Raw genomic sequence first — 25,776 nt, 5'->3', positions numbered from 1 at the left:
GCTTGTAGATAGCGTGCTCCAGAATTAATTAGGCTGAGCGTGGCAGTGAGGCAGCCCTGCCACAACTCCAGTTCTGTGCTTGAAGAAGAGCTGCTCGCCAGCCTCCTATCTGCTTGGAGTCAGGAGCTTTTAAAGACAACGAGGTAGAGAGGAGCATCTTCACCTTCATCAACTTCCTCCTCACCCAAGCTGTACTGATGTTAAACTGTGAGGGAGAAAGCTGTTTCTCTCTTTATCTTTGACTGGGACTTGTTGTTGGGACTTGCTGTATTACTTTCTGTAATATTGTAGCAAATCCCAATTCTTGGATCCTTATCACTCACCTACACTTCTCTACATCCAAATGGTGTCTGCTAAAGTGATCTTTTTACTATGATGATGATAAATTCAGATGTTTTCATACTTACCGTTGGGATAATGCTATATTGGCATTATTAATTCTAATTTTGTGACCTTTTTTCTTGTTGCCCATGTTCTTCTTTGAGTGAAGCACAGTCCTTTTGTACTTTCGATACCACATACCATTTGACATCTTGTTCCTTAACTTGTTCCTTCTGTCTTATGTATGGCAAATATATATATCTATAGAGTCGACCGGAAACTTAATATAGTTTTAATTGATTTTGGATTCCGTTTCCTTGCATTGTTTTACGCTTACATATTCATGGAAAGAATCTGTGTTCATTTGTTGAGGGTGGAAGGGAGCCTGAAAAAGTATGTCAGTGTAAATTGGACATAAGTCAACAAGGAGAAAAAATCTCCACTGGAGATGATGACACCAGGCTGTGTGGTGTGGTCGACATGCTGGAGGGAAGGGATGCCATCCAGAGGGACCTGGACAGGCTGGAGAGGTGGGCCTGTGAGAACCTCATGAGGTTCAACAAGGCCAAGTGCAAGGTCCTGCACCTGAGCTAGAGTAATCCCAAGCACAAATACAGGCTGGGTGGACAATGGGTTGAGGGCAAATCTGAGAAGGACCTGGGGGTGTTGGTTGATAAGAAGCTCAATATGAGCCATCAACAGGTGCTTGCAGCCCTGAACGCCAACCGTATCCTGGGCTTCATCAAAAGCAGCGTGGCCAGCAGGGCGAGGGAGGGGATTCTGCCCCTCTGCTCTGCTCTCCTGAGACCCCACCTGGAGTGCTGCTTCAGCTCTGGGGCACCCAGCACTGGAAGAACGTGGGCCTGTTGGAGCAGGTTGAGAGGAGGACCACGAGGATGATCAGAGGCTGGAGCACCTCTTCTGTGAAGACAGGCTGAGGGAGCTGGGGTTGTTCAGCCTGGAGAAGAGAAGGCTCCAGGGAGACCTTACAGTGGCCTGCCAGTGCCTAAAGGGGACCTACAGGGGTGATCTTTAAGGTCCCTTCCAACCCAAACCACTCTATGGTTCTCTGAAAATGGGCTGAAATTAAGATCAGTGTGCAATGAGTCCAAGAATATGAACAGCTCCAGCATGTAAATCAACCTGGGCGTTGCTGTCCCTCACTTAAAGAGCTTTCCCTTTCTCTGTGCTCCCTCTGTCTCCCTTTGCTGAACAGTATTGCAAATGGAAGAGCTTAGGCATTTTCATTTCTGTTCTTACATTGTGTGTGGTGTACAGTGCTGGCTGGTTCTTCTTACCTTTCATGTATCCTTAGGAATGAAAATCCCTGTTGATGTTTTCTGTACATCAGCCCAGTCCCTTCTGTAGCATGTCCTGACTTTGCTATAATTCCTGTATGCTGTATTGTCTTTCTCTTTTTTTTTTTTTTTTTTAAATAAATGTCAGTTGTTGGAGAGCTTTCTTCACTAAACCTTACTTAATAAAAGGTAATTTTTTTTTCAAGTGTTAATGTCTGTTACAAAACATCTTTTTGTGAAGAGCAACAGCAAACCTTATTTCCCTCAGGCCTGTTCTGTCAAATGCCTCCTCACACAATTAAAGAGATGTCACGTCTATCAGCTCATAGCTGGATTTGGCTTTATGGTGAGAAAACAGAGTAAGATAGATACCTTGTTCCAGTAACAAAACATGTCATGTAAGACCAGCTGTGTGGATGTTGAAACATCACCTGAAGGAGCAGCAGCTTGTGCCTGCGGGGCAGTTCTGCTCAGCTGCTCGCAGAACCAGGAGCAGTTTTCAGAGTGGTCCTGAAAGCAGTGCTTTGACCTTGTCCAGAAGGGAAATCTGCTAGCAACGTGTGGCATCAGGATCAGTTCTTATGTCTGTGTGTGCAGCCTGAGCGTAGCCCACAGCAGATGTGGATGGAAAGCTGAATTCAGTATTTCTCTTAGCACCGGTAGAGCTGCATTTGCACCAGCCTTTCTGGGCTGGGACATCATGGAGGATCTTTTTCTTTTCACATAGACCTTTCAAAGCAGCAGCTGGTGGGTGATGCACTAACAACCCCGTTACGGAGAGGTAGCCATCCCTTTCCTCTCCTGTTTCCCTGGAAATAGGAAAATGTGGAAATGGGCTGCGGGAAGTGCAGGGAAGCCATGGTCTGCAGCCACTGCTTGGGCCTCTGTGCATTCACTGACCTGACCACCTTCAGCCTCTCTTTCAGTACATGCTTTCAAATAAACTTGCTGTTAGCAATATATATATATATATATATTTATATAACGAAAAGGGGGCTGAAGAATGGCAGATGGACCACAAGCATGTTTTTGTCTCGAGTTTCCCAAGGTTGTTGATTAAAGTGAAATCAAAACAAAAATGAGTGGAAGTATAAGTATCAGCATGTGCCCTTTTCCTTTGGTCTTCTCATCCTTGCTTTCTTTACGCTTAGATTTCTGGGACAGTGTAAAACTTTAAGGTGGATGAAAAGTGATCCTGATAGTATTTTTAATAGATACAGATGTTTCAGGTGTCTTCTGTTTACCCATGTAGAGGTAAGATTCAGTGCTGCAGCAGTATAGAAATGTTGTTGTTTCTTTTTTCCCTCCACAAAGCTCCCAATTGCTTTAGAGTGTTGGATTTTTGCAAATGGGGTTAAAGTAAATGTCTGCTTATTACACACTGAGTATATTTAGAACAGCTTGTACTGTAGCAAATACACATTTTTAGTTTCCCAGCTTCACAATTATACTTTGATTTTTTGCAACTGCCTCCACACAGATTTCTGTGCAAACGCAGAATCAGAACTCCAGCTACGGATTTTGTCAGTCAAGTCCTAGCATAACTTCAGGTGCAATTTTTTTTTCTTTCTTCCTTTTTTTTTTTTTAAAGTATATGTAAGAATCCCTTTTCATACAGTTTTCTTAAAATATTCCGTGTTATTTTGGTATATTTTCTGGCTTTTGTTTTTTAGTTTTTCAATGACCCATTTAGGCAGAGGAAAACCATAGTAAAGATCCCTCAATAAATCTATGGTTGAGGATATAATCCTGCTGTACAGACTTCTATTTTCCCCTTCTGTCGTTTGCATCAGTAGCCTAGTATGGAAGTGCACTTGCAGTCTAGCTTGTACATTCACATGTACAGTTTACTATTGCTTTGGAAAGCCAAGAAAATAGGTAGACGTGTTTTATTCATGTTTTATTGATAAATCTTTTGATGTTTAATTGTTAGGTGAGGATGAGATTTTGTGCCTTGCCCTTTGGCTCTTTGTTCACTGCTAAAGATGTTTTCATAAGTTTTTTGAAAATACAGGTATGCTTACACAGTAATTTTTTTGGCTTAGAAATAGATTGATGTGCTGAGTTGACTGTCAGATGATGGTTTTTATGTTGGCAAGCAAGGTTTTATCAAGTTATCTTGAAGAAAGAATGGGAAACTCTATAGCAGGCACAGACTGAAAGGATGAATCTACTTACTGCCAAAACCAGCAAATGGATGGCGTGGTATGTACACGAAGAAAATAAGCCTGGTAGGCTTACTCCATAGTGCATATACAATATTCTTTAATTGATTGTTTTGGGAAGACAAAAACAAAACACACACACGCCAGCAAAACCTTTCTAATTATTTTGTGTTTTAGTTGTAAATGACTGCTTGTCTGATCTGCAGAAAATCTAGACGCGGTGCTTTCTGACTTTACCGTGTCAAAAATGTCTACACTGTAAGTTTAAATACTTTAAAAGGTTGGAAGTAGGAGGTGGGTGTACTAATAAAACAAATAATTATGTTGGAATTCAGTCTTCTAGGGAGCTGCTTTCCTGGACAGGTTAGTAAGTCTGAGTATTTTATTGTTGCCATCTGTCAGCTGGGGGCTGCATGTGGTACTCTGAAGTTCTTAGATGAAGGACGCTGGAAGCATAAGAAGCTATATGGTAAAGATGGTGTAATGCTGAATTTCAGCAGAGAGAGATGTTGAAAAGATTTGATGCTTGGATTATCTATATGACTTATTAACATGTGTTTGTTTAAGAATTGCAGGGCTGCAGAAGGGAAGCAGCTACAACAAAAATTTTGAATAATTTAGCATAACTGAAATGAGTAAAATAAATATGACCAGCTAAAGCAGTGCCTAATTTATCTAAGGTGAACATTTATTTTCATCACTCATTCTGTTGTTTGAATTCTTTCTTTTAAATGACACTTTGACATCTTTTCTATAAATTATGGATATTAATATAATTGTATTTACTTGTAGGTGGCTCTAACCAAGAGAGCTGATCCAGCTGAGTTGAAAACAATATTTTTGAAGGTATGTATAAAGTAAATATTTTACTCTTTCTGCTTAAATTTTTCATATCTTTTGCTCCTTTATTGCCGCATACAACTCTTGATAGTTTTTCCAACCATTAATCATTCACTGTATTATTACCATGTTAGACTTAAATACCATTATCAGAATTGAACAATGCTCACCAAGAAGTCAGATACATTCCTGAGTGATTATTGTATTGACTCAGAAGAAGTATTACTATCTTAGAGAAAAAAAATGCATTGTTCAGAGAATGGGGTGGGAGTTTCAGTATTGTTCCTACACGTGGTAAAATGTTAGTGTAGACACCTTGCTGTTAGACCATTTGGTAAATGTTCTTCTCCCATCCCTGCTGTCTTCCCTCAGTCAGGGTTATTCCTGCTTCTGTAGTCTGTAGAAGTGTTGGGAATATCACCTTTTGAAGTGGTGGCCCTATTTATTTTTTAATTAAAATCCCTTCTGTGTTGACCTGCTATAGATGTATGCAAGTGATTAAATGTCATGTGCTCACTTTGTCTACTTGGAGAAGTGTGCTACAAGGTTTTGCTGGTATATGGCTTTCTTTGACCCATTTCCTAAATTTAAAGAAATATTCCTAACCCTATGAAGATTTATAAGTACAGTGCCTAGAATAGTTCGGTACTCTGATATGAAGAAAAATGCAGAAGTTGGGGTAAGAATACGTACGTGAGGTAAGTGCCGCAGTGCTGCAGGGAGCTCTTAAATCTGATTTTATTTTTTATTTTTTATGAAAGGGTTAAGTGCCTAAGAGAGCTGATACCTTTCTGAGTTCTACCCTCCTCCTTCCATCTCTCCAATGTCATATTTCAGTCTCCCTGTACTTCTTGGCTTGTTTTCCATTGGCCCTTGTGATCTATTATTAACAGTATGTGTAGGTGTCACTATGTATATTGTCAGTATTTATAGATTTATCATATACTATCCGTATTTATAGCTCTGAAATTAGATTTGCAGTTGGGAAAGCCAAGATTTAACTTATTAAGCCCTGGAACTGCTATCTGTCAGACTGAAAAGACTCTTGAAAAAGAATGGGATTTTCCTAGGTCAGTACTGGAAAAGCAAGACCAAGGCAACATAAAAGGCAGACAGGAGGTAGACTGCTGACTCAAGAAGATGGCAGCATTGAGGAAGGGGATAAACGTCTTTCTAGTTTTCTCTGAAAAGTAGGGGTCTCAGTGAGCACAGTAATAAAGTATACATTTTGTTCAGTGCAGTACAGAAATTGTCATGCCATTCACCAAGAAGGAAGGATGAATGAGTGAGGTATGTTGGATTGTGCTTTACGGGCAAGCTATGTCCAGAGCATTAATTAAACTGCTTCAGATGAATGGTGAAGCCAATACAGTTGCTTCTGCAGAGTGTGGGATCTTCACTTGTAAAATAACTTGACAGCCATTTTTCTACTTCAATTACGAGTTAGAAAGTAAGATTCCCTGATAGGAACGGTGCCCACTGTGTAGAAATAAAGATGAGGCTAGCAGTTTCAATGCAGTTGATTACAATAAGCTTCCAGTATTTTAAATATATCAAAATCCCAATAAAATGTTTGCAAATCTTACTTAAAATGGGGTTGAACTGGTTAATACTTGAGTATCTAAAATGTATGGAAATAAGTTACCAAAAAGCCATTAAGTACTATTGTATAATATCAAATTCTCTGTGGGTATAATTGCCAAAGTGAGGAAAAATACAATTGTAAAGAACCATTTTTTTTAATGTCTCTCCTCCAAAACCAATAGAATTGATGTTTTTTCTCTTTTTGTTATGATAATTTCCAAGAGTAAGCTTAGTTTTTCAAAGTCTTCTACCATAACCCCTAAGAGATTAGATTTTAGTGAAAGTGATCAAGCTGACATTTTCCAAGGTCATTTTCTATATGTAGTATAGAGAACGTGATTGGATTTCAAATACACTTGAGTAAATCACAATGACAAGAAACAGGGGGACACTGAAACCTTGTGCTGTTTTCTGTTATTGAGTGCCCTAGCAGGGGGTTAGCCTGGAAGAAAAAAATGAAATATAGAAGCAAAGACTGTCTGACTTATTTGATTTGTTTCTCAATAGCAGCTGTGTTAAAAGTTTTTGAAGCTGGGTTTCTGAAAGATTCTGTCTTCCTGCAGATGATTACATTGAAATCAATTGATCTGCTAGTTCTTGTAAAAGTATACAATTGAAAATTCCTTACAGTGTATCACCTAGAAAGCTTGTCTTATGAACAGCGCCTATTGAAACGTGTGTCCCTAAATGCTAACCAATATATAGATGCCAAAGCAAGTTACGTGTTGTTTGGGCTTGCTTCTCTGAAGCCTTGATCCTTGAAGATATTGCCGTACCTGAAGACTGTATTTATGTAGCACTGGAAGAAAATAATCTACTTACTGTTACACTTTGGCATCCCTCTGAGAGTTGTATGCCTACTGCAGGTCTCACGGCACTCGGCAGGCACCAGCGTGGCTCTGCGAAATGAAAACTGGCAGTTTCCTTCCCTTAGCAGAGGCACAGCAATGTAAAACAAAACACGTCTTTGAAGCACGCTACAAAATATCAATAGGCAACTAATTTATTTATTACTTCGGTGCGGATAATGCTCTGTGGGGAGCTTCAAAAATGGTTATTATCCTACCTTAAAAATGCTAGAGGAATTAACAAGTTACTTTCCTGTTTTCAGTGCTTGTTTGTTATCCTGGGATAGACCTTTCCCTTGAAGCTAACAAACAGTTCTGCTAACGTTTTTAGATTACCTTACCCTTCTTCTTTTGTTTTAGTTGTTGTCCTTATTTTTTTTCTCTTCTTTAAAAAATATTTAGGGTTGATTTCAAGTTTGCCCTTCTGCAGAAGGTGAGAGCTTTAAAGTTTGAGGGAAGGCTGAGGAATCAGGCTAAGAGTGGTACAAAAGGCAATTTTATTTATGCATTATCTTCAAAATATTTTAGTATCAAGGAAAATGAATATGTAACTTGTTACTGGAAGCCTCCCTTAGGAGCAAATACTCTTGGATATATTGAACACTGTATCTGGAGCAGTCTGCCAGTACCTGGCGTTGGATACTGTGTGCCAGCAGTGTTTGGTGAGGTCTCAGATCCCTCTGCTTATTTGTGCATTGTGCTAAACTGCCATTTCTTGCTGTATGTTTTTCTGCAAATCGCTGTTCTCTGACCTCCTTTCTTTCAGCAGCTCAACCAAGGAGGAGTAGCTGTAGGTTTTCCTTTACTTAGGGACTAGCTGCGGCTGAATTTGGTGTGCTGGAGTTGCTCCAAAACAGCACCCCCAGGTGGACGCTCTTGTGGGATCGTTTACTCCACTAGCATGGCAAAGTCATTTTGTCAGGTGTAACCTGACATTTTGGCGTCTTTTCATGCCAAAATGGAATGGCTGCACAAAGGAGTTGTTTCAGATGACTAAAATACAGTGGAATATCCCATAGTTGTTACAGTTTCAGTGGACCTAAAGTGCCATAGGCATGTCTGCAAATGCATGTGTGTTTCTTGTTCTACTTCAAAAAACCCACCACTAACAAGAAAACCAATCCATACTGGAGTGTGAACTGTTTCTAGACTAAACACGGTGAAATTGTTGAGACGATAAATAAATAATCACATAGCTGACACTCACCTGGCAGGGAAGCAGAGCCTTTGGCTGTTTTTTACAATGCCCCGCTTAGTCTGTCCTGCTTTGGTGCAGATTTTAGGTTCTTCGTAGCAGAACGGTCTTTATCTGCTGTAAGCCTGGGGCTGGTTGGGTGCTATGGATAGTGGCAATAAAAGTGCCTGGAGAAAGATGCATTTGAGTCACCAGATGTTGTATTCATTTAACAGTATGCAAGCGTGGAGAAGAATGGAGAATTCTTCATGTCTCCTAATGACTTTGTCACTCGGTACCTGAAGATAATTGGAGATGGTGTGCCTAATACAAACACGGTACAGCTCCTGGCGGGAGTGGTGGATCAGACAAAAGATGGGTAAGGTTTCTGTCTGTTTGTTTGTTTTCTTTCTCTTTGTCGTTCATTTATAAAATGTAAAACCATTCCTTCCAGAACAAGGCTGGTGGGTCTTGTTTTTGTTTGTTTTGTTTTGTTTATTTTGTTTTGATGTTTGTTTGCCTACAAATACATAAAGGGATACAGCATCTTTAAAGTGGAAGAAGTAGAAATAATGTTTTGGGCTGCCTGTAGCCTTTTGCTGAACAAACCATTTTCTGTCCACTGTGTATTTTTCATTCATTGAACCTTTCATGTTTGTTGGCTGGTTCCCATAACTTCTGCTTTCCTTTCTGTCCATGAGTCTTTCTGTCTCTGTTTATTTCATGTATTTGTCACAAACACTTTCAAATAGCAATCCAAAACAAGTTTAGATGATGCAGGAAGAGATCATAGGAAAAAAAAATGCTTCCACTTTGGTTTGACATAGCATTGTTAAAGGGTTTTGCCATTGCTTTTCCTCAAGAGGGAGGAGGAACAACAGCAATATTTAGTGAGCCACCTTGCAAACATGGGAAGACAGCAGTGAAGTTGGTTGCACGTGGCTTGCATTTGAAAGGCTGACTTCGCCAATAGGCAAGATTAGCTACCCCTCCATCTTCCTCCCCCCTTCTTTAATGAAACCCTAGCCTTTGCTTCTGGTACCTGCCCAGGCAAGCTGTCTCTTCGCTCATATGAATGCATTTTTTGAACCCTGTCTTTAAAGTATCTTTAGAGAAACTTTAGAATAATTAGCTATGGACTTAAAGTCTGTAGTTGTGGCGTTTTTAGAAACCAGAAAACTTCAGGCATGACTCATATCAGTGGTTGCAGAGAGTAAAATGGGAGATAAATAAAGCATGACTAGAGAATGCAGGCTTCCTAGGGAACAGATGCACGCGTAACTGAGAACTTTTAAAATAGTTCCTCTGTTCTCTTTTCTGCTCAGGCAGCCTCAGGTATTTGGCAGCTGCACACCTTAAACCTCGTAGAGAAGTCAATGTAATTATTGTTATCCATGGCAAAAGAATTCTGTAAAAGGTCATGTTGGTGATGTTGGCATAATGGCAGCAAGAAAGTGGTGGCTTCAGATAGTGTTTGACAGAAAATGTTAAGCCTTTTTTCAGATTTCTTCCTTTGGTTTGATGTCTGTAAAAACTGCATTTTCTGGATTGCACAGATTCAAAATCATCTTGTAGTAAGATGATTGTGAGTATGATACATGCCTTGTAATTTGGACCTCCACAAGCAGAAGATGGTGTCAGAATGAGCAAAATAGAAAGCTGTAACCTATGCGAACTTGTTGACACGTTGGGATTTTGTAATTTGGTGTGATCCTGCAAGAGTTTTGCATTTTTGTAGTGTAGTATTGAAGCTTCTAATTGCCACTTTCTGCCATGGGTAAGGGTTGTTTCTGCAGTCCAGCCTGCAGTGACAGGGGACTGCATGTTCCGACCACCATTTCGGAAGAGTCTCTTCTGGTATTCAGGCCATCTTCTTACTTAGCTGCTGCACTATTATGTAAAAGAATGGAGCAAGTTCAGAAAGTGATTAGCGTTCATCTTTCTAATCTGGCACTGTAGCATTATTTTTTTTTTTGCCATGTGGCCAGACGTTTGTACCTTGTGGTGATGGGGCATAAAGTACTTCTTAGAGTGATCATTGGAAGCTGGGACAACTTGCTTTCTGGTTGCTAGAATGAAATCCCCTAAGAATGTCAACAGGACCTATTGGTCTTCTCTTGAATTCTTTCCAACTTGGCAGTCCAGAGATCCTGGTTTCAAAGTGAAGTACAAAACTGCTTTTGTGAGGCTGGTCAGTGCTAAGGTCATTAGAGTCTGCTCAATACTTTGGCTTTATTTCTAGTAGAAAAAAGAAGTGGCTTGCAGTAGCAATGACAAGTTAATTTTGTTCTAGTGTTAATGGCTCAAAGTAGTGCAGTACTGAAAATACTGCTACAGTATTTCTGTAAATGTATTTGCACTGTAGGGGATCTCTGGTTTTGTTCTGAAGGAGCAGAGTCTGAGCCCAGAACCACCAGGGTTGTTCCTGGCTTTGTTAATATGGTTTTAATTCCTTTGGATTTTGCTGAGAAGTTGTGTATAGATACCAAGTGTAGTCAGTGAGAAATACTGAAGGCTGTAACTCAGGTGGGTGAAGGGCAGACAGACATCATGAGACCTACAGACTCATTAGGAGAGCGCACAGATTGGTGGAGGGTGGCTTACTCCAGAGCTGAAGAAGTCCTCAGGGTGAACGGTGGACATGGAAATGAACTTTATGCTTCATTTCATCTCTCATCCAGATAGGATTACTTAGCAAATGATCAGCATTTAACAGATTCTGTAAATTCTGTGTGGTGTAAGAGCGGTGTAGAGCAGACGAGGCAGATGAAATGGACACAATATTGGGAATTTGCTTCTTGCATATTTTTCTTCAGAGACCTGAACGAGAAAGAGAAAATCACAAGCAGAGAACGGTATCTTTTACACGTGATCTCTCCGTGGTTGCCATGGACAAAATCTCTTGTGTAGCTGTAGCACAGTTCCTGCACTGCCAGGAGTTAAGGATCTGACAGTGCCTACAGGATTTGCTGTCGGCGTGACAAAGACACGAGACCTCTCAAAGGCAGGCTCGGGTTCTGTGAGTATCTGTTGCCATGGGAGCAAGGCTTGTCTCCATCTCAAGTCAGGGCACAGGAATATTTGGAGGTGGGTTTATCTTCTTGCCTCTTACTGGGGCATCTTTTTAAGGTTTCCTTTAAGAAAAGGGAATACCTTTCTTGCTGATGTCCAGAGAAGCATTTCAAAGTAGTGGGACTGTAATCACACAGGTTCTGAAAGTCTTGTCACGTGGCTGTAGCTTGCATGAAGCAGATTTGAGAGCCTTGCTTAGTTCCAGATCTTAAGCTTCTCATTCCTAATTTTACTTTGTGTAAAAATTCGGATTTTTTAGGAAAATTTACTTTTAATGTAATGCTTCACTTGGCTTCAGCTGGACTAGAAACTTACCTGAAATGCTGTGGCTTTCTCAAGGCCTATCAGGAACAGGCCAGGCATTTTCCATCTCGCCTGCTGTAACATATTGCTTTTCAGCCTTTTGCTGTACTTTTAAATATCTGTCTAACAGAATAAGTATTTACTCCGCATCTCTGTTTGGACTGTAGTAACTAACACTTTACTGAGAAACATTATACGTTTTATTTTTAGAAAGGACAAACTGTTCAAGAATAACACTTGGAAGTGCCAGCATTTTCCATTATTATTGGATATAAATTTATTCTCTAATGTACCAATTTACACTATACTTAGTTTACCTAGGTTGCAGCATAAAATAATAGATGTAGCTTCAATTTGTGTCCTATTATGTTATCATGTTCAAATTGCTGATACAGTAGAAACATATGCATTGATTTCTGAAGAAACCTCTTCATCATTGCATTTGTATGTATTATTGCAGTGGGTAATGGCTTTTTTTTCTTTATATGGCTACGTGCAGACTTCCTCTGGTGGAAAAGGATTACACCTGCCTGGTGCCCAGGTACTGTGGGCACAAGTGCCAGTGAAGTTTGGAAGAAAGGAGAGAGTAATAAATAGCAGTTGTGTTGCCCCATACACAGTTGTTGTTTTTGGCTTGTAACTCCTGTGTGTGGATGTTTTTAAAATATCAGTCTTTCAGTCTTCCTGAATAAATTGTGCAATGTTGGCACTGTTAATGAGGTCATGAAGGTGAAGAAAGACTTAACCAGTTGGGTAGGATGTCTTTAACACCAAAGTAAATTTTTTGTAAACATTTCAGCTTCCTCTCTTTGCGCTGTTACAATCGCTAGGCTTTTCTCTGCTTTTGTAACATAAATGAGCACTTGTTTAGGTAGATAAAATAACTCTTAAGTAGTATATTGAAGTCCGTGTTAATATGTGCTGTTTAATGACACCTAATGATATTCAGCAAAGGGTTATGCTAAACCCAAAAGGGTGATGCTAAACCACAGAGAAAATGTGTTACCCAGGCAACTACCCTTGTGCAGTATAGAGAAGTGAGCATATGGCTATGTAGTACACATTATTTCAGCATCTTTAAGCATTAAGAATCACACGTGTAATTGACTGTGAAAAATTACTGCTCAGTTACTGTATTGTATGGTCATAATAGAAGTAAATGAATACGTCATTGTTGTTAGAATAGATCTGTTGGGAATCACTAGCAGGCTAGTCTACTTAGGGAGCAAAAATACAATAAGAAGAAAATAGCTGGTTTAATTAACATGTAAAAATTGGGTTAATTTGAATTCAGCTGGCACAGCAGATATTAATGTCTCTTCTTTAATAGTCTGGCAAGAACCACACAATTTGTACACTTTTAATCTTCCTAGGGCTATGAATAATTGTTTTTAAAAATGGATACGGGGTTATTTTCATCATCTCTCTCTGACTTATTAGGGGGGTTTATTACTTGCCAGGACTGACAAAGAATGCTTCTGCCAGTATCAAATATTGCAGCAGTGCTGGAGTCCTCATCGAATCCCGGCGTAGTGGCACAGGATGTGCTCGTAGCGTGGCGTTGGGATTCTGCTGGGAAGGGCGCTGTGTCACCACTGCTGCACGTGTTGGGATCCCTTGATAAGGACATAGGTTGGTTGTTGTTGCATACAAACAGCAGCTGTATCAAGTCGGTGTTGGCAGGTAGTTTCAATTGTAAACAATCCTATTCAAGAGTCTCGTTGCCTGCTATTTTGTTCCTTCTGTCTGGGCTTTATAATATTTGGGACAGAAGCATTCAGTGCTTTGTAGCTGTTTGCTGTTGTGGAAGTTGTCAGGTACGTAACAAATAATAATGGATCATAATGAGCTTTTATAACCTCAAAGTCACACAGTAACAACAAATACGTGTAAATGCAAAACTAAGCAGGTTGTGATGTGTAGGTTTAAAGTTAAATTGAGTATTGCCTTTTTTTTTTTTTTTTTTAAGACTTTTGGTTTGGGAGAGATGGAAATTTTCTGCCTTTTAAAGACTGAGTATCTGCAGCACGTTCTGGGTTTCACACTTGGTGGTACCGAGAGCTCCTCAGGAACTTGAAACAAATGACTTCGCAGCCTGCCCGTGTGATAACGTGCACTCATGTTGCAGGTCACTGGCTTCTTTGCCAGTAAAACTTAAGGCCTGCTCATATGTTTATTGGCATCATCAGTTGTGAGTTTAATATTAAGAGTACCTGAGGAGGTTTCTTTTTATTTATTTTTCTTGCTACATAATTACTTACGGTGGCAAGTTTCCAAAGCTAATTATTTGTTAGAGTATTTCTGACTCTACATACACTTTTATTTTCACTTTTATTTAGTGTGTGTGTATTAAGGGAGGTAAAGTAGAACAGCTTTTTTTCTATATCATGCTTTTTTTTTTTAATAGTACTCTTCTGTTCATCCTCTTATTTTCATGTTCTTCATGGAAATCAGCTCATGGTACTCTGTGGCTGTTTAGTTGCTGACAGCAAGCACGCTTCTCTGTGACTTAAAAAATAATTCCCTTGAGACAGGGTGACTGGGAATGGGTGTACAGTCCTGGGTCATCGTAACATGATGGGATGAAAAAAATGCCTTTTTTCTTCAAACACATCATTTTTTGCTGTTACTGCGTACCGAGTGGAAGTTTTTGTGGAACCAGCTGCAGTACCATTTTGGGTGAAAGTCCTGAGGATATTGCTAGTTTTTAAAGTATAATAATAATAATTTGTTTATTAACATTTGTTGCAATGAATTCTGTGCATCTTGGAAAGAAATCTTCATTCCCCAGGTATTTGCTGCCTTGTGGAGCTGCTAATGCCGTGTGCTTGCTGCCCTGGCACACAGCAGCCCAGAGAGAGCCAGTCCTAAAGCTCCCCGGCTGGCAGCAGGCCCTGCAGCCACACATTTGAAGATGATTTTGAGCTGTACAACCCAGTCATTAAAGAAGCAGCAAGCAGAAGAATGGTTAGCCTTTGTCCCTGTAAGAAAAGGAGTTTGATCTCCATTTAAACTCCTGGGCGTGACCCGGAGAAATTAAAACTGCTCAAGGCCTTTGCTGCAGCAAACCTACTGCTGGAAACGACGCCAAGTTGCCTCATTATGTATTTCTGCTTATTAGCTATCCTAAAGAAAGGCACCTCCGCTTTTATCTGTGCTCTGCTAATACACGGGTGTCTTGGGAAGCTGGCTACAATGATGAATTTGACTGAAGTGCTCTTTGGCGGAGGCAGGCTGTGCAGACTGCTGCTTGAAACCCGTGACTCCACACGCAGCACTCGAGGGCTGCCACGGGTGACTAACATGTGCTAGCAAACAGGTAGCACTCCCCAATCCTTTCCTTCAGGAGTGAGTGGTAGCATGTAGGTTTTGAATGGATTTGCTTCCCAGAAGCCCTAAATCCCGAGTCCCAGGGGAAGTTATTCATATCCTGGCTGCCTGGCTTGGCGCTGGAGGGAGGCAGGCTCCCCCAGAGGGCAGTTCAGGTAGGCATTAAAGCCGAGGTGAGTAGCCACACTGAGCGCCTGGCTGATTTTATGGCCTGTTGTGACTTGCTAAGCAGAACAGCTCCTCATTCAACTGAGTCATTTCCATCTAGCAGTGTAAAGGGCTGCTAACACTGATTGGGTGTTTTAGGATAAGGTTTAATCCCTGTCGATAACAACTTGTATACATTTTTGTCTTCTTTTGCATAATCTGTGTTATATTGTGTTTTTCTTTTCTGCAGGCAGGTGGTTTCATAGCTTTTGCTTTTTCCTTCCTCCTTCAGGTTGATATCCTTCCAAGAGTTTGTGGCATTTGAATCAGTCCTGTGCGCTCCAGATGCATTGTTCATAGTAGCCTTTCAGCTGTTTGACAAGACCGGCAAAGGAGAAGTTACTTTTGGTAAGAATGGTCTCCAATGCACGCTCTTAATTTAACTATCCCTACTTGTAGCAACCTATTTTACCTTTTGTTACCATAGCAAACATAGTGATTGGTAATAGAACTATACAAGTGCCACTTTCTGGATGATTTTTTTTAATCACTTCCACGTGTATATTATGAAGTCAAGGACACAGTTATCTTCGTAGCTTTCTCTGGAAAACTGGTCACTTCTTCTTCTCCCCAGCATGTTTGTGCAGGTCTTCAGAACAGCAGTGAAAGGTGGCAATAGGAAACGATTGTAAAACCACAAAAAAGTTGCCAGAGGACTTGGGCAAACGTTGAGTCTGAAATTACCCTGAATTATTTTTTGTTTATATTGGCTATGTTGCAAGCTGGCTTCCTTTTAAGGCTTAATACTTTTTTTCTGTGAGATTTTTCAGTCATAAATATATTGTAACCCCACAGAAAATCCAGCTGTGCATTGGAGGTGTGGTGTTTGCACAGACAGCGTGGCATACTTAGGAAAGTTTAAAACATGGTTGTGGGGACTATTTATTTCTAGACAGCACAGAGACAGTTTTTGGTATCTGCAGGACTATCTGCCATCTGCCTAGTGACAAAGACCATTACGTCTGGAAGAATCAGAAATTAGGAGGCTTCAAGAACTTCAGACATTGAACTGCACATGAAAAAGTGTGGGGCATTTTTTCACCCTAAGCACATGCATTGGATAAAAATGTTATTTCTAATCTGTTATATTTGAAGAGGTTTATCCATGTGTCTCAAGTTTCATTAATGGGTTATTAAACATCTTTAATAAAAGGAAATCTGGATGACAGTGGCCCTTTCTCTTTCCCACCTTCCCCTATATGGTTCATGTGTCCTTTGTCTTTTGCTAGTATTGCCTGCATATACTACATGCTTAGTTAAAAAAGCTCTTTTCCAGCCCATTTAAACTGACAAGATCTCCTGTTACGGTTGCTTGAAGCATCATTATCTTCCTTCTTCCATCTCCAAAAATCTGTATTTGAAGTTGCGGCTGGTGAGAAGACTTACTGTCTCTTCTTGTGTCTGTTTTGTTTTTTCATTATTTTGGTTGTCTGTTGAGTTTGTGAAAGACATGTCTTGTGTACAATACTACTTGTTAGAACAGCTTTAAAAAAATTACTATGGATTCTAAAGGATTTGAAAGAATTTCAGGATAAATTTCTGCTGATCCTAACCTTGCTGAAGGAAGTATTTTGTGCCTGACAGTCTTGTGCATGTTTATGGACAGAGAGACAACGAGAGGCGGCATGCTTTTAAATCAGGAAGGCTCAGATATTTTGCAATGGTTTTGTTCCAGCATAGGCAAACCAGGCTTCCTGGAATGCCTGTGATGTGCAGGTTCTTGTCTGCGTCAGAGCCCCCAGTTGCTTGGAGCACTTGTTAATAATCTAGGAAGAACTGTAGTTGTTTGATCTGAATGCTGAATCAGTCCAACTTAGCTTTTTAACTTTTGGCGTTCTCGTTCATATTTTTCCTGCTGGCAAATGCTTCCCTTGGGGTTCGACACAGTGAGTCAAGGGATTCGTTTGGCATTTGAAGCCCATTGAAGTCCTTTCAGCAATAAGAGAAACTCTTATGCCAGGCTGTATTTAAGGTATTTGAAAGAAGACGCATGCCAACATTGGCAGAACCTCAGATATCTTTTTTTTTTTTTTTTTTTTTAATTCTTCCTCCCCTACTCTAAAATCATAAAAGCATTTGTAACTTCTGCATAGTACCTTGTAGCTACTGCCCCAGAAAATGCCTGGAGTAGGAAGGATGTGAGAGGTGTCTCAGTGTTGTGAGTTCTCAGCAAAACCAAATGAACTTTAGATAAAGCTAGTGTACATTTTCTGTCATAAGGGAGAAGCTTTTTTTATTTTTTCCCTATTGTAAAAAATAACAAATATTTTCACAAATTAGTTACTACAGTGCTCTCCTGTAACTTTGCCACTCAGTGCCTCAGACATGCATCTGCGAGGTTAATTATGAGATCTTTTTCCATTGACTTGAATGAAAGTGGGATCAAGTCCTTATCAAGGTTAGGAGAGTTAAATAGGGGTTTTATGTACTGGGGAATTACAGTGTGAAAGAAAAAGGAGAAAAGGGAAAGGATCATTTTTCACTATGCTGCTGCTAAGTGTACTATCTCAAGGATCCCTTTATAAATGTGTATCTCATTTTACTGTTGTAAAGCATGGCTTATCTTTGCAGTCATTGTTTTTCTGTATAATGAGATAATGGTGTAAATATTTTAGCTTATACTGAATGAAGTATAGGGCTTCCTGGCTGTGAACTTCCCGTTTTCTACTAAGCAAGTCATCCAATTCATATTTTTCCACGTGTGCTTAGCTTGGCACCTTTGTAAAACAGATTAATAATGGGTTTTACATCAACGAGCTTTTACACTGAATGCCACATCCAGGCTGTGGATGTTCAGGGAAATGTTGTAGGTAAAAAGTTTTGGTATTCAATATTTTATTGCAAAACACTGCATCTTTAGCTTCTGGGTTGGCAAGTCCTTTGCATTTTAGCCAAACCTGGACATCTCTACAATTTTAAATGTTTCTATTCTTTCAAGTTACAAGTTAACCGTATGTAGTTCTTTTGGCAGAGGTGGCATCTATTTAAAAGAACCGATTTGCAAGCGGTGTGTGTGTGGAGGTGGGGGGGGGAATATTTCTAGTTTATTGCTTTTGGGAGATGAATGAAACGGGCAGCAGTAAATTAGTGGCCAGTGGCTGACTGAGACTACACCTGGCCGTTGCATCACCTTGTAGATTTATCTGCTGCTGAAGTGTCAAAGCTTTGACAGTTTGCAAGGAGTTAAAGCTCTCAGCAGGAAAGTGGGAGGAAGTTTAGCTGGCTTTTAAATTCGAGGCAAAGAGCAAACCATTGCTTCTTACTGTTGAGTGTTGACAGGCACATAAAAGCTGATAATGTAAGTCCAGGGGTTTAAGAGACTTAGTAGAGTTGCTTTTTTGTCGTATGACTGTATTTTAATGCCTCATTAAAGAAGCAGAGCCCTTTGAAATTCTTTACTAGATGGCATTAAAAAAAAAGGTGAGATGCTTGGGTAAAAATGTCAGTGTTTAAAAACTAAGTTGTCTTAACCTCTATCTTTAATTTTGGATGGATAAATGAAATGATGAGAGTTAACAATTCCGAGCTGTGAATAACACAGCAGTGATACCTGTGAACTGGAACTTTATTTCTCATATACAGGTTCTCACAGCCCTAATGAAGGGCAAAATGAACATTGTGGATGTAATTTTTTCTCATTAATAAAGGAAAGGCAGAAAAAGAAAAATGAATGCCCAAGTCTGTGCTGACGACCAGCATTGAACCTGGCTTTGAAGATTTTCATTGATTTCTTTTGAACTAGATTTACCCTACAAACAGAAGTTCTAACTCATAGTTATTGAAATGTAGCTGTGGTATAGTTTGTAGTTTTCTATTTATTTATTTATTTCTTCTAAAGTCTTCTAATTCGACCTGAAGCTGTTTCAAAATGGATGCTATGCTGTGCTGCCCTGAGAAATATGAATACGCCGGAAAACACGTTAGGCCTTTCATTAAAAAACGAAAAGAAAACAAAAACAAAAAATACCCTCCACTCCCTAGACAGCAAAAAAAAACAAAGGGAATGGGGAACCCAAACACTAAATTGTTGCTTGTTTGGCATAACAACTGCAGAGTCAAGCAATGCATCTGTTTTTGTCTCAAAACAGAACTCTATTTACATGCAGACAGCAGCTATTGTGGCTCTGTGCTCCTGTTATTAATTATAGCAGTACACATTTCTTAGAGGAACACATGAATTAATGATGCATCTTACTAAGCACTCCTGCTCGCTTATCTGATACTTGAATTGCCTGAACGCTTGTTTGTAAATTCATAAAAACATGTAGCTCTTCACTGAGGTTTGAATGTGTATATACAGCTACTGTGATGAGCTTCGGGGTTCTTGCTCTGTGATAACGCTCTGACTCTTTGTCAATGTGCTAAGAATTATTACAGGAGTACAACACTTGCTTTCCTAACCGAAGGGTTAGGTTCAGACTTTGTGAGCTAGCTTGTTTTTGTTGCAGAGGATTATTTTATGCTTTGCCCTATTTTATGCTTTGCTTGGTGTGACCTGGCTCTTCTTTTGGGATTTTTATTTTTGTACAACACTTAGCTTAGTGATGCCCAGCCTGGTACGCTCAAAACCATGGAAAGCAAGGAAAAGCTAAATCTGAACTACCAACCTTAAATTGCTGAGGCTGTGAGCTTTGATCATTTGCTAAATTGCAATATTCAGTAATTCTTAGCAAGTTTTCTGTTGCAGGTTGAAATTGGTTAGAAACCATTTGTAGCTAGTGATGTGTTAGCTTACACCTACACAGCGAGGCATTTGTTGGTTTATAACTGACAGTTGCCTAGATATGATGATCCCAACAGCAGCATTACAAGTGCAAAATGTGTTTAGTCTCTGATATTTTTTGTTGTTTCTACTGGATTTTGCACAAGTTACAGCTAGTTTTAATTAAAAGAGGATGTAAGGAAGACTTGTAAGTATATTTATTTTTCTTCAAAACAACTTTTGAAGTATACTTGATATTATTTTCATATAATTTCCTTTCTAAACTTACGTCAAACTGGCAAGCTTCTCTTATTTTTTCTTTTGCCTGAAATGTTACATAACTAGGCAGACTTTCATGAAGGCATCTGAAGTGCAACAAAGCGTGTTTAGTCACAAAGCCAATTTGTCCTTTTAAGTGTTAGGAGAGGTTCCATCCGTTCATGCAGATGTGTTTCATTGGGTCTAGAAAATACAACTGAGTTTCCTAAGTCATCCAGAACTGAAATTTGGTGTTTGATCTTTGTTGTTTTAGTTTTCTTCCTTTTTTTTTTTTTTTTTTAATTTGTTTTTTAAATTAAAGTCAGACCAAAGACTGAGCATCTCTCTTCTCTTCAGCAAAAAAACAAGGAATGATCACAGCATCACTGTACAGTTGAGGTTGGATGGGATGGTGGCAGCCAACTTCAGGGCCAGCAGGCCAGGCTGCTCTGAGGACTGCGCCCAGTGGAGGTTTTAAATATCTCTGAGGATGGAGACTCTGTAGCTTCTGTGAGCAAGTGACTTACAGAGCTTGCCTATCATGATGGCGAAAAAGAAGTTACTGATTCCTGGTTGGGATTGTCCGCTCTCTGGCTTGCATCCACTGCTTCTTTTGCTTCCTGTGTGCCTCTCCATCTTCACTACAACCTCCTGCTGGGTGGCTGTGGACAGCCACAAGGTTCTCCTTTAGCCCACCCCTCAGCAGGCTGAGAAAACCCCGTTCCCTCAGCCTGTTCTCACGTCACGTGCATCAACACCCAACTGTCTTTGTGACTGTGATGTATAGAGATGATAAAGTTATATTTTATTTTAGGTAGCATATTATGTTTGTCTTGGTAGAAGTGCGAAGTGCTCTGTTTTTTTTTTGTTTTTTTTTTTTTGTTTTTTTTTTTTAACTATTATTATTCTTCAGGGCAAAAGGGGCAAATTTAATTTTTATGCCCTCCTGGGGCCTAGTGCTTTCCAAACCTGTGGTCTTTGGGCTCTGGCAGTTTGTCACTCACTTCTAAGGATGCCAGGAAAGGTAACAAAGAAATGTAAGGTTGTTGCCAATAAGCTGAAATTATGTATATATTTCTCCAGCAGAAATATTTTAAAGGATTTACATCTTGAAAAAATGTTGAAAACCTTTTCTGTAAGCCAAATATGTAATGCTTTGTGTATAAATTTCATGTTATTTCCCCTGACATCCAAGGAGGGCAGAAGAAGCAGAGAAGTTTGGATGCAGGATCTTAAATGCTGAGAGCTATAGTACTCTAGAAAAATAAAACTCTTTTGGGGGGTATTTTCAATATTTAGCAGAGGTAATAGATGTGCTCATCTCAGTCAGAAATCACAGACAAGATGAATTGGACGACGTAAGGGTTTGTCACGAGGAAGCACTTTCGTAGTTTTTGAAGTGACCAGAGTACAAACAACCAGAGCAGGGGAAGGTGAAGAGGATGACAAAGTGAGCACATTTTCAGCAGAGGGGTGAAACGTGAAGATTATCATGGATCTTTTGTGATTGATGAAAAATCACAGAGACAGAAGCCTGTTCTCTGTGATGTTTTCATTGAAGTAAGATTAATCTGTAGTACTGCTCTGCCCTTGTTGAGAAGTTTGGATAGTGCAACAAACTTCTAACCACTGGATTTTGTTCAGTAGATAGCATGTTTCATCTAAAAGAGAAGGCACACTGAACTTTTTATTAGGATTTGTACCAGACTTCCTGGTTTTTCTTTGGGGGGATTTTTTGGTGATTGTCATTCTCATGACAGTCTTCTTAATAGATCTGAATGACGTTTGGTTCGTGATAGTTTTCTTAATCTCACCCTTGTGTAGAGTATGTGCTATAAAGCCTTTGTTGCTTCTTCAAACCACAAAATGGATATATTTCACGTCCTAGTGAAAGCAGACACTCTTAGCAAAGGAAGACTCCATCCTCCTGCTTCTCTTCCCTGCTATGAATGCCTGTAAGGGAGCTGACGCTCCAGTTGGTGCTGTTGCAGTACTGCCTGGAGATGTGCTGAGTCAACCCGTTCATTTTATGCAGGCGTCTCCGGATCCATTGTAAACTTTTGCTTTCCCCTGATTTGCTCCAGATGTTAATAGGTTACCTGGAGGTAATAAAAGGTGATAAACCATTGTGAAGGCAGCCACTTTTTGATAAAAGTGGAGCTTTATTGCACTTCTTTAAATGATCAGTTTGCATTCCAAAAAAAAATCCCAAAGCCAACACCATGATTTTTTGGGAACTTTTAACCTTTTTTAATCACTCATGAGCAATGTCTTCTGAACAACTGACTGCAGGTGCACACCAATATCGGACTGACGTGCGTGGATTGTGTGGTATCTTCTCAGAGACGGAAGAACGACTCAGAAAGCTATTCCAGTTCAGTGGGTCAAAAATCCACTTTTTATGAAAGGCTAACTGTAGATTTGCACGATTGACTATAATGGCTTCAATTTTAAAAGATAGAGGTAACAGAGAGCACTTCCAGTTGGTGGGATAATTCAAGAATACTACATGCTCAAATGGCTAAAATATTGTGCTTTCTGCTGCTACTTCGTGCTACTTAAAAAGAAAAAAATAGGTGTGGAAAAGGTGGGAAAAAGCCAATCTGAGAGTAAATCTCAACTATATGAGGTCACTCTTTGGTTAACAGTAAGCCCAGGGTTAGCCATCTTTCATGCAGCTGTATATGCTGTTGGGGAAAAAAATACAACATGATTACTTGGCAGCATTTGGAGAGGAACCAGAAGCTTCCACACCAGAATATATTTAAACTGTAGCAGCAGAAGTATACTATTTTAAGCTTGATTTTATTTATTTATTTTCCATCCCCTTTTCAAATTGTCCTAGAATTACGAACTAGAAGGCAAAAAAAACTTCAGCAGGCCCTGAAAGCTAGCAAGGTATTTTGTTATTACAAATTTTAATATGAAATTTCAGATGGCAAAATACACATACTTTCAGAGTGTGTGTACTTCAGTTTTCTAAATTGGAAAATCTGCTGTTACCTAGCAGTTAATAACTATTTTTTCCAACATTTGGAATGCAGGACCTGATTTGATAAGCTGATAAAAGAAAACAAAACTGAGAACATGTTGGAAATGCTCAAAGTGAAAATTACAGTTTAGGTAGGTTTGGGGGTAGATAGTTAGACATTTTAATTGAACTAAAATAGTTTTATACTAATACAGTACTGTTGTGGGAGTACATTTTGTGGTGCATTTGAAATTGAAGTATTTAAGTGGGGGAAAATGTATGTTAATGCTTTGCAAGAAAGTGATTTTTTTTTTAATACCATCTATCTAAGCAAAATAGCTGTTAAAGAAATAGAGCTCTCAAGTCTGTATTTGGAGAGTAAAGTGTAATAACTTTTATGCTCTTTTAGAATAATTTCTCTGAGCCAAGAGTTTGCTTTTATCACTTTGGTTGGTGTATTAAACTGCTGTAGGAAACAATCAGGTGAACTCTGAAGGAAATTTGTTTTCCTGGACAGCTACAGCAAAGTCAACCCCTGCCAGTGTCAAGAAAGCTGTTGAGTCAGTCTGGATTCTGAAAGTCCTGGGATTTTAACATCTCCATGATAGGGATAACAGAAGTGAGTCCAGATGATGATTTCACTTACCATGTGGAAATTGGGACATTGAATTTGATACAACAGCTTTGCTTACACATGAACAGCACTGGCTTATGTTAGGCAGCAAAACCTCTGCTTGTCCACTACAATTCAGCACTAGTCCACAGCTGGACTAGCTCAACACGGCTAAATTAGTTTAAAATTACCATTTTTATTATTTGTGTTTAATTGCATCTTTGGGGACTTTCTCTGAATTTGGAGTAACTAGTCCTATTAAAAAACCCATAAGCTACCACTTACACGTATATGCATGCACAAAAATTTAACAAAAGCAAAATCAGGCTTTGTTTTTTTTTATTAAGGTGTTTATACCAAAATGTCTACGTACAGCCACACGTTTTAGGTGCAGGTGAAACTGATCTTAGTCTAAATATACAGGGTGCACTAATGGAAGGTTTTGCACTCCTTTGAATGAATGTTTTAAAACAGAAGCATACCGCATGATGGAGTGCAGATGAATTGCACTGACCTGAGCTGCTACCTTTTTTCAGATCAACCCCCCCCTTCTCGAGTCGTGAAATACAATCCCATTATCTTCAAATTACGTACTCGGTTTCTACTGTGCCAGCTTCAGCGTGAGAGTTCTAACAGATATCTTCCTAATAGTATTTTTCAGAAGGAAAGAACCTAACGTAATTTTTTTTTTTTGATTCCGAATTGTGGAATTGCTTGTAGCCCATGTTTTGCAAGGAATTAAGAGGTAGAAAAATACAGCATTAGTGTACTGTGTCAGGACTTCTCACCCATGGAAAGAGGTGGCTGTGACAGCTATTCCTGCTCTTCTTTGCTAAGGGATGTTGGAGGGATGAGTACTTTTCCTTTGCAATCCATAGTAATCAAGGTGTTCCGAGATATTATTAATTCACAGCATGCCAGGTATAAAACTATTTTAACCCACTTCCTTTACAAAGCATCAGGGAGATCAAGAAGGTGATTGTAATGCTAGTACTTCCAGAGTGCTCTAGCTTTTCTGGGTAAATGTGGATGACTGGACAACCCAGTCAAGTACTTGGACTACCCATAAGGAAAACATCCGTTCACATCTTAGCTGAGCAGATGTGATGTGAGCATATGTTTTCCAAAATAAAAAGGCATAATTATAGAACAGTCTTAGTGCCAGACCGTGGAAGGATGGAAATAAACTCTGTGCTGCATATTTGAAGTTCACAACAGTAAATAGGAAAGGGAAACGGAGGAGAAAAAAAAAAGACAAAAAAGGGACAAAGAACCCTTGGATAAAACCAAACAATTTCAGTAAAAGAAGATAATACAAAATATTATTGCTTGAGTGTTTTTGACATACATATGTACTTGTCTCTAGACATACACGTTTTTGCACAGGTCCGTCATACTTTATTTTTGCTGCCAGCAGCAGCGAGGGCGGCAGCTCCACAGGGCGGGTGAGCCTGCAGCCAGCAGAGGTGACAAGAGGACAGGCAGGCACAGGCAGAGACCTCACCAAGGAGGGGCACAGCCCCATGCTGCCTAAACAAGGAGACCAAAGCAGGTCTAGTGACAGTGACCAAGGTCAGCCAAGAGTCCAGCAATTGCCAGACAAGCCAGTGGTGATGAGGCAGGTTCAAGGACAGGCCTCAGTCAGAGTCAGCAGGTTTGGGATCACTGAGGCAAAAGTGTCCATATGGACTAGTTCAGGCAAAAACCAAGGACCTGAGATACGCGGCTTCTCATAGCTCTTTGCCCAGACCCTGATCTAAGTGCTCATAGATGGGGCAGGGGGAAGAGGTTGCAGAATCTGGTGGTGCTCACAGGGTCAGGAGCCTCATGGAAGAACGTAGTTCCATGTGGTCAACGAGGACTTGGTAGAAAGCCTGTAGAAGTCATTCTGCTCTCATCTCCACTGGCCTTTAGGTCAAGTCTTACTTACTGGTTGGCAAGGTGGTAGGGTTTCCAGTCATGATGGTGAAACAGCTACTCACAAATAGGTTAATTTGACCCACTGGACTTGCCTCTTGAATTTTTTCTTTAATATAAGATTTTATCTAAATGACTTTGTAATTGAAAACATTGAACTTTTTTTCAACCAT

The 25,776-nt window shown here is 39.7% G+C and overlaps 1 protein-coding gene across 6 annotated transcripts in view; it reads left to right on the top strand.

Moving 5' to 3' along the window:
- Nucleotides 1-25,776, top strand: part of SLC25A13 (solute carrier family 25 member 13) — a 98,691-nt gene that overhangs the window by 18,936 nt on the left and 53,979 nt on the right. For 5 of the 6 annotated variants that reach the window (XM_068673994.1, XM_068673996.1, XM_068673993.1 and 2 more), the window contains 3 exons: nucleotides 4,577-4,630; nucleotides 8,467-8,609; nucleotides 15,375-15,490. In XM_068673994.1, coding sequence (XP_068530095.1) covers nucleotides 4,577-4,630; nucleotides 8,467-8,609; nucleotides 15,375-15,490 — 313 coding nt within the window. Of the gene's footprint in view, nucleotides 1-3,797; nucleotides 3,825-4,576; nucleotides 4,631-8,466; nucleotides 8,610-15,374; nucleotides 15,491-25,776 lie in introns of those variants that run through there. The other variant, XM_068673997.1, reaches the window with a different exon arrangement.

Source organism: Anas acuta, chromosome 2 (assembly GCF_963932015.1).
Source record: "Anas acuta chromosome 2, bAnaAcu1.1, whole genome shotgun sequence".
Lineage (NCBI taxonomy): Eukaryota > Metazoa > Chordata > Aves > Anseriformes > Anatidae > Anas > Anas acuta.
Note: the sequence above shows the minus strand (reverse complement) of the source record. Positions and strands in the feature narration are given on the sequence as shown.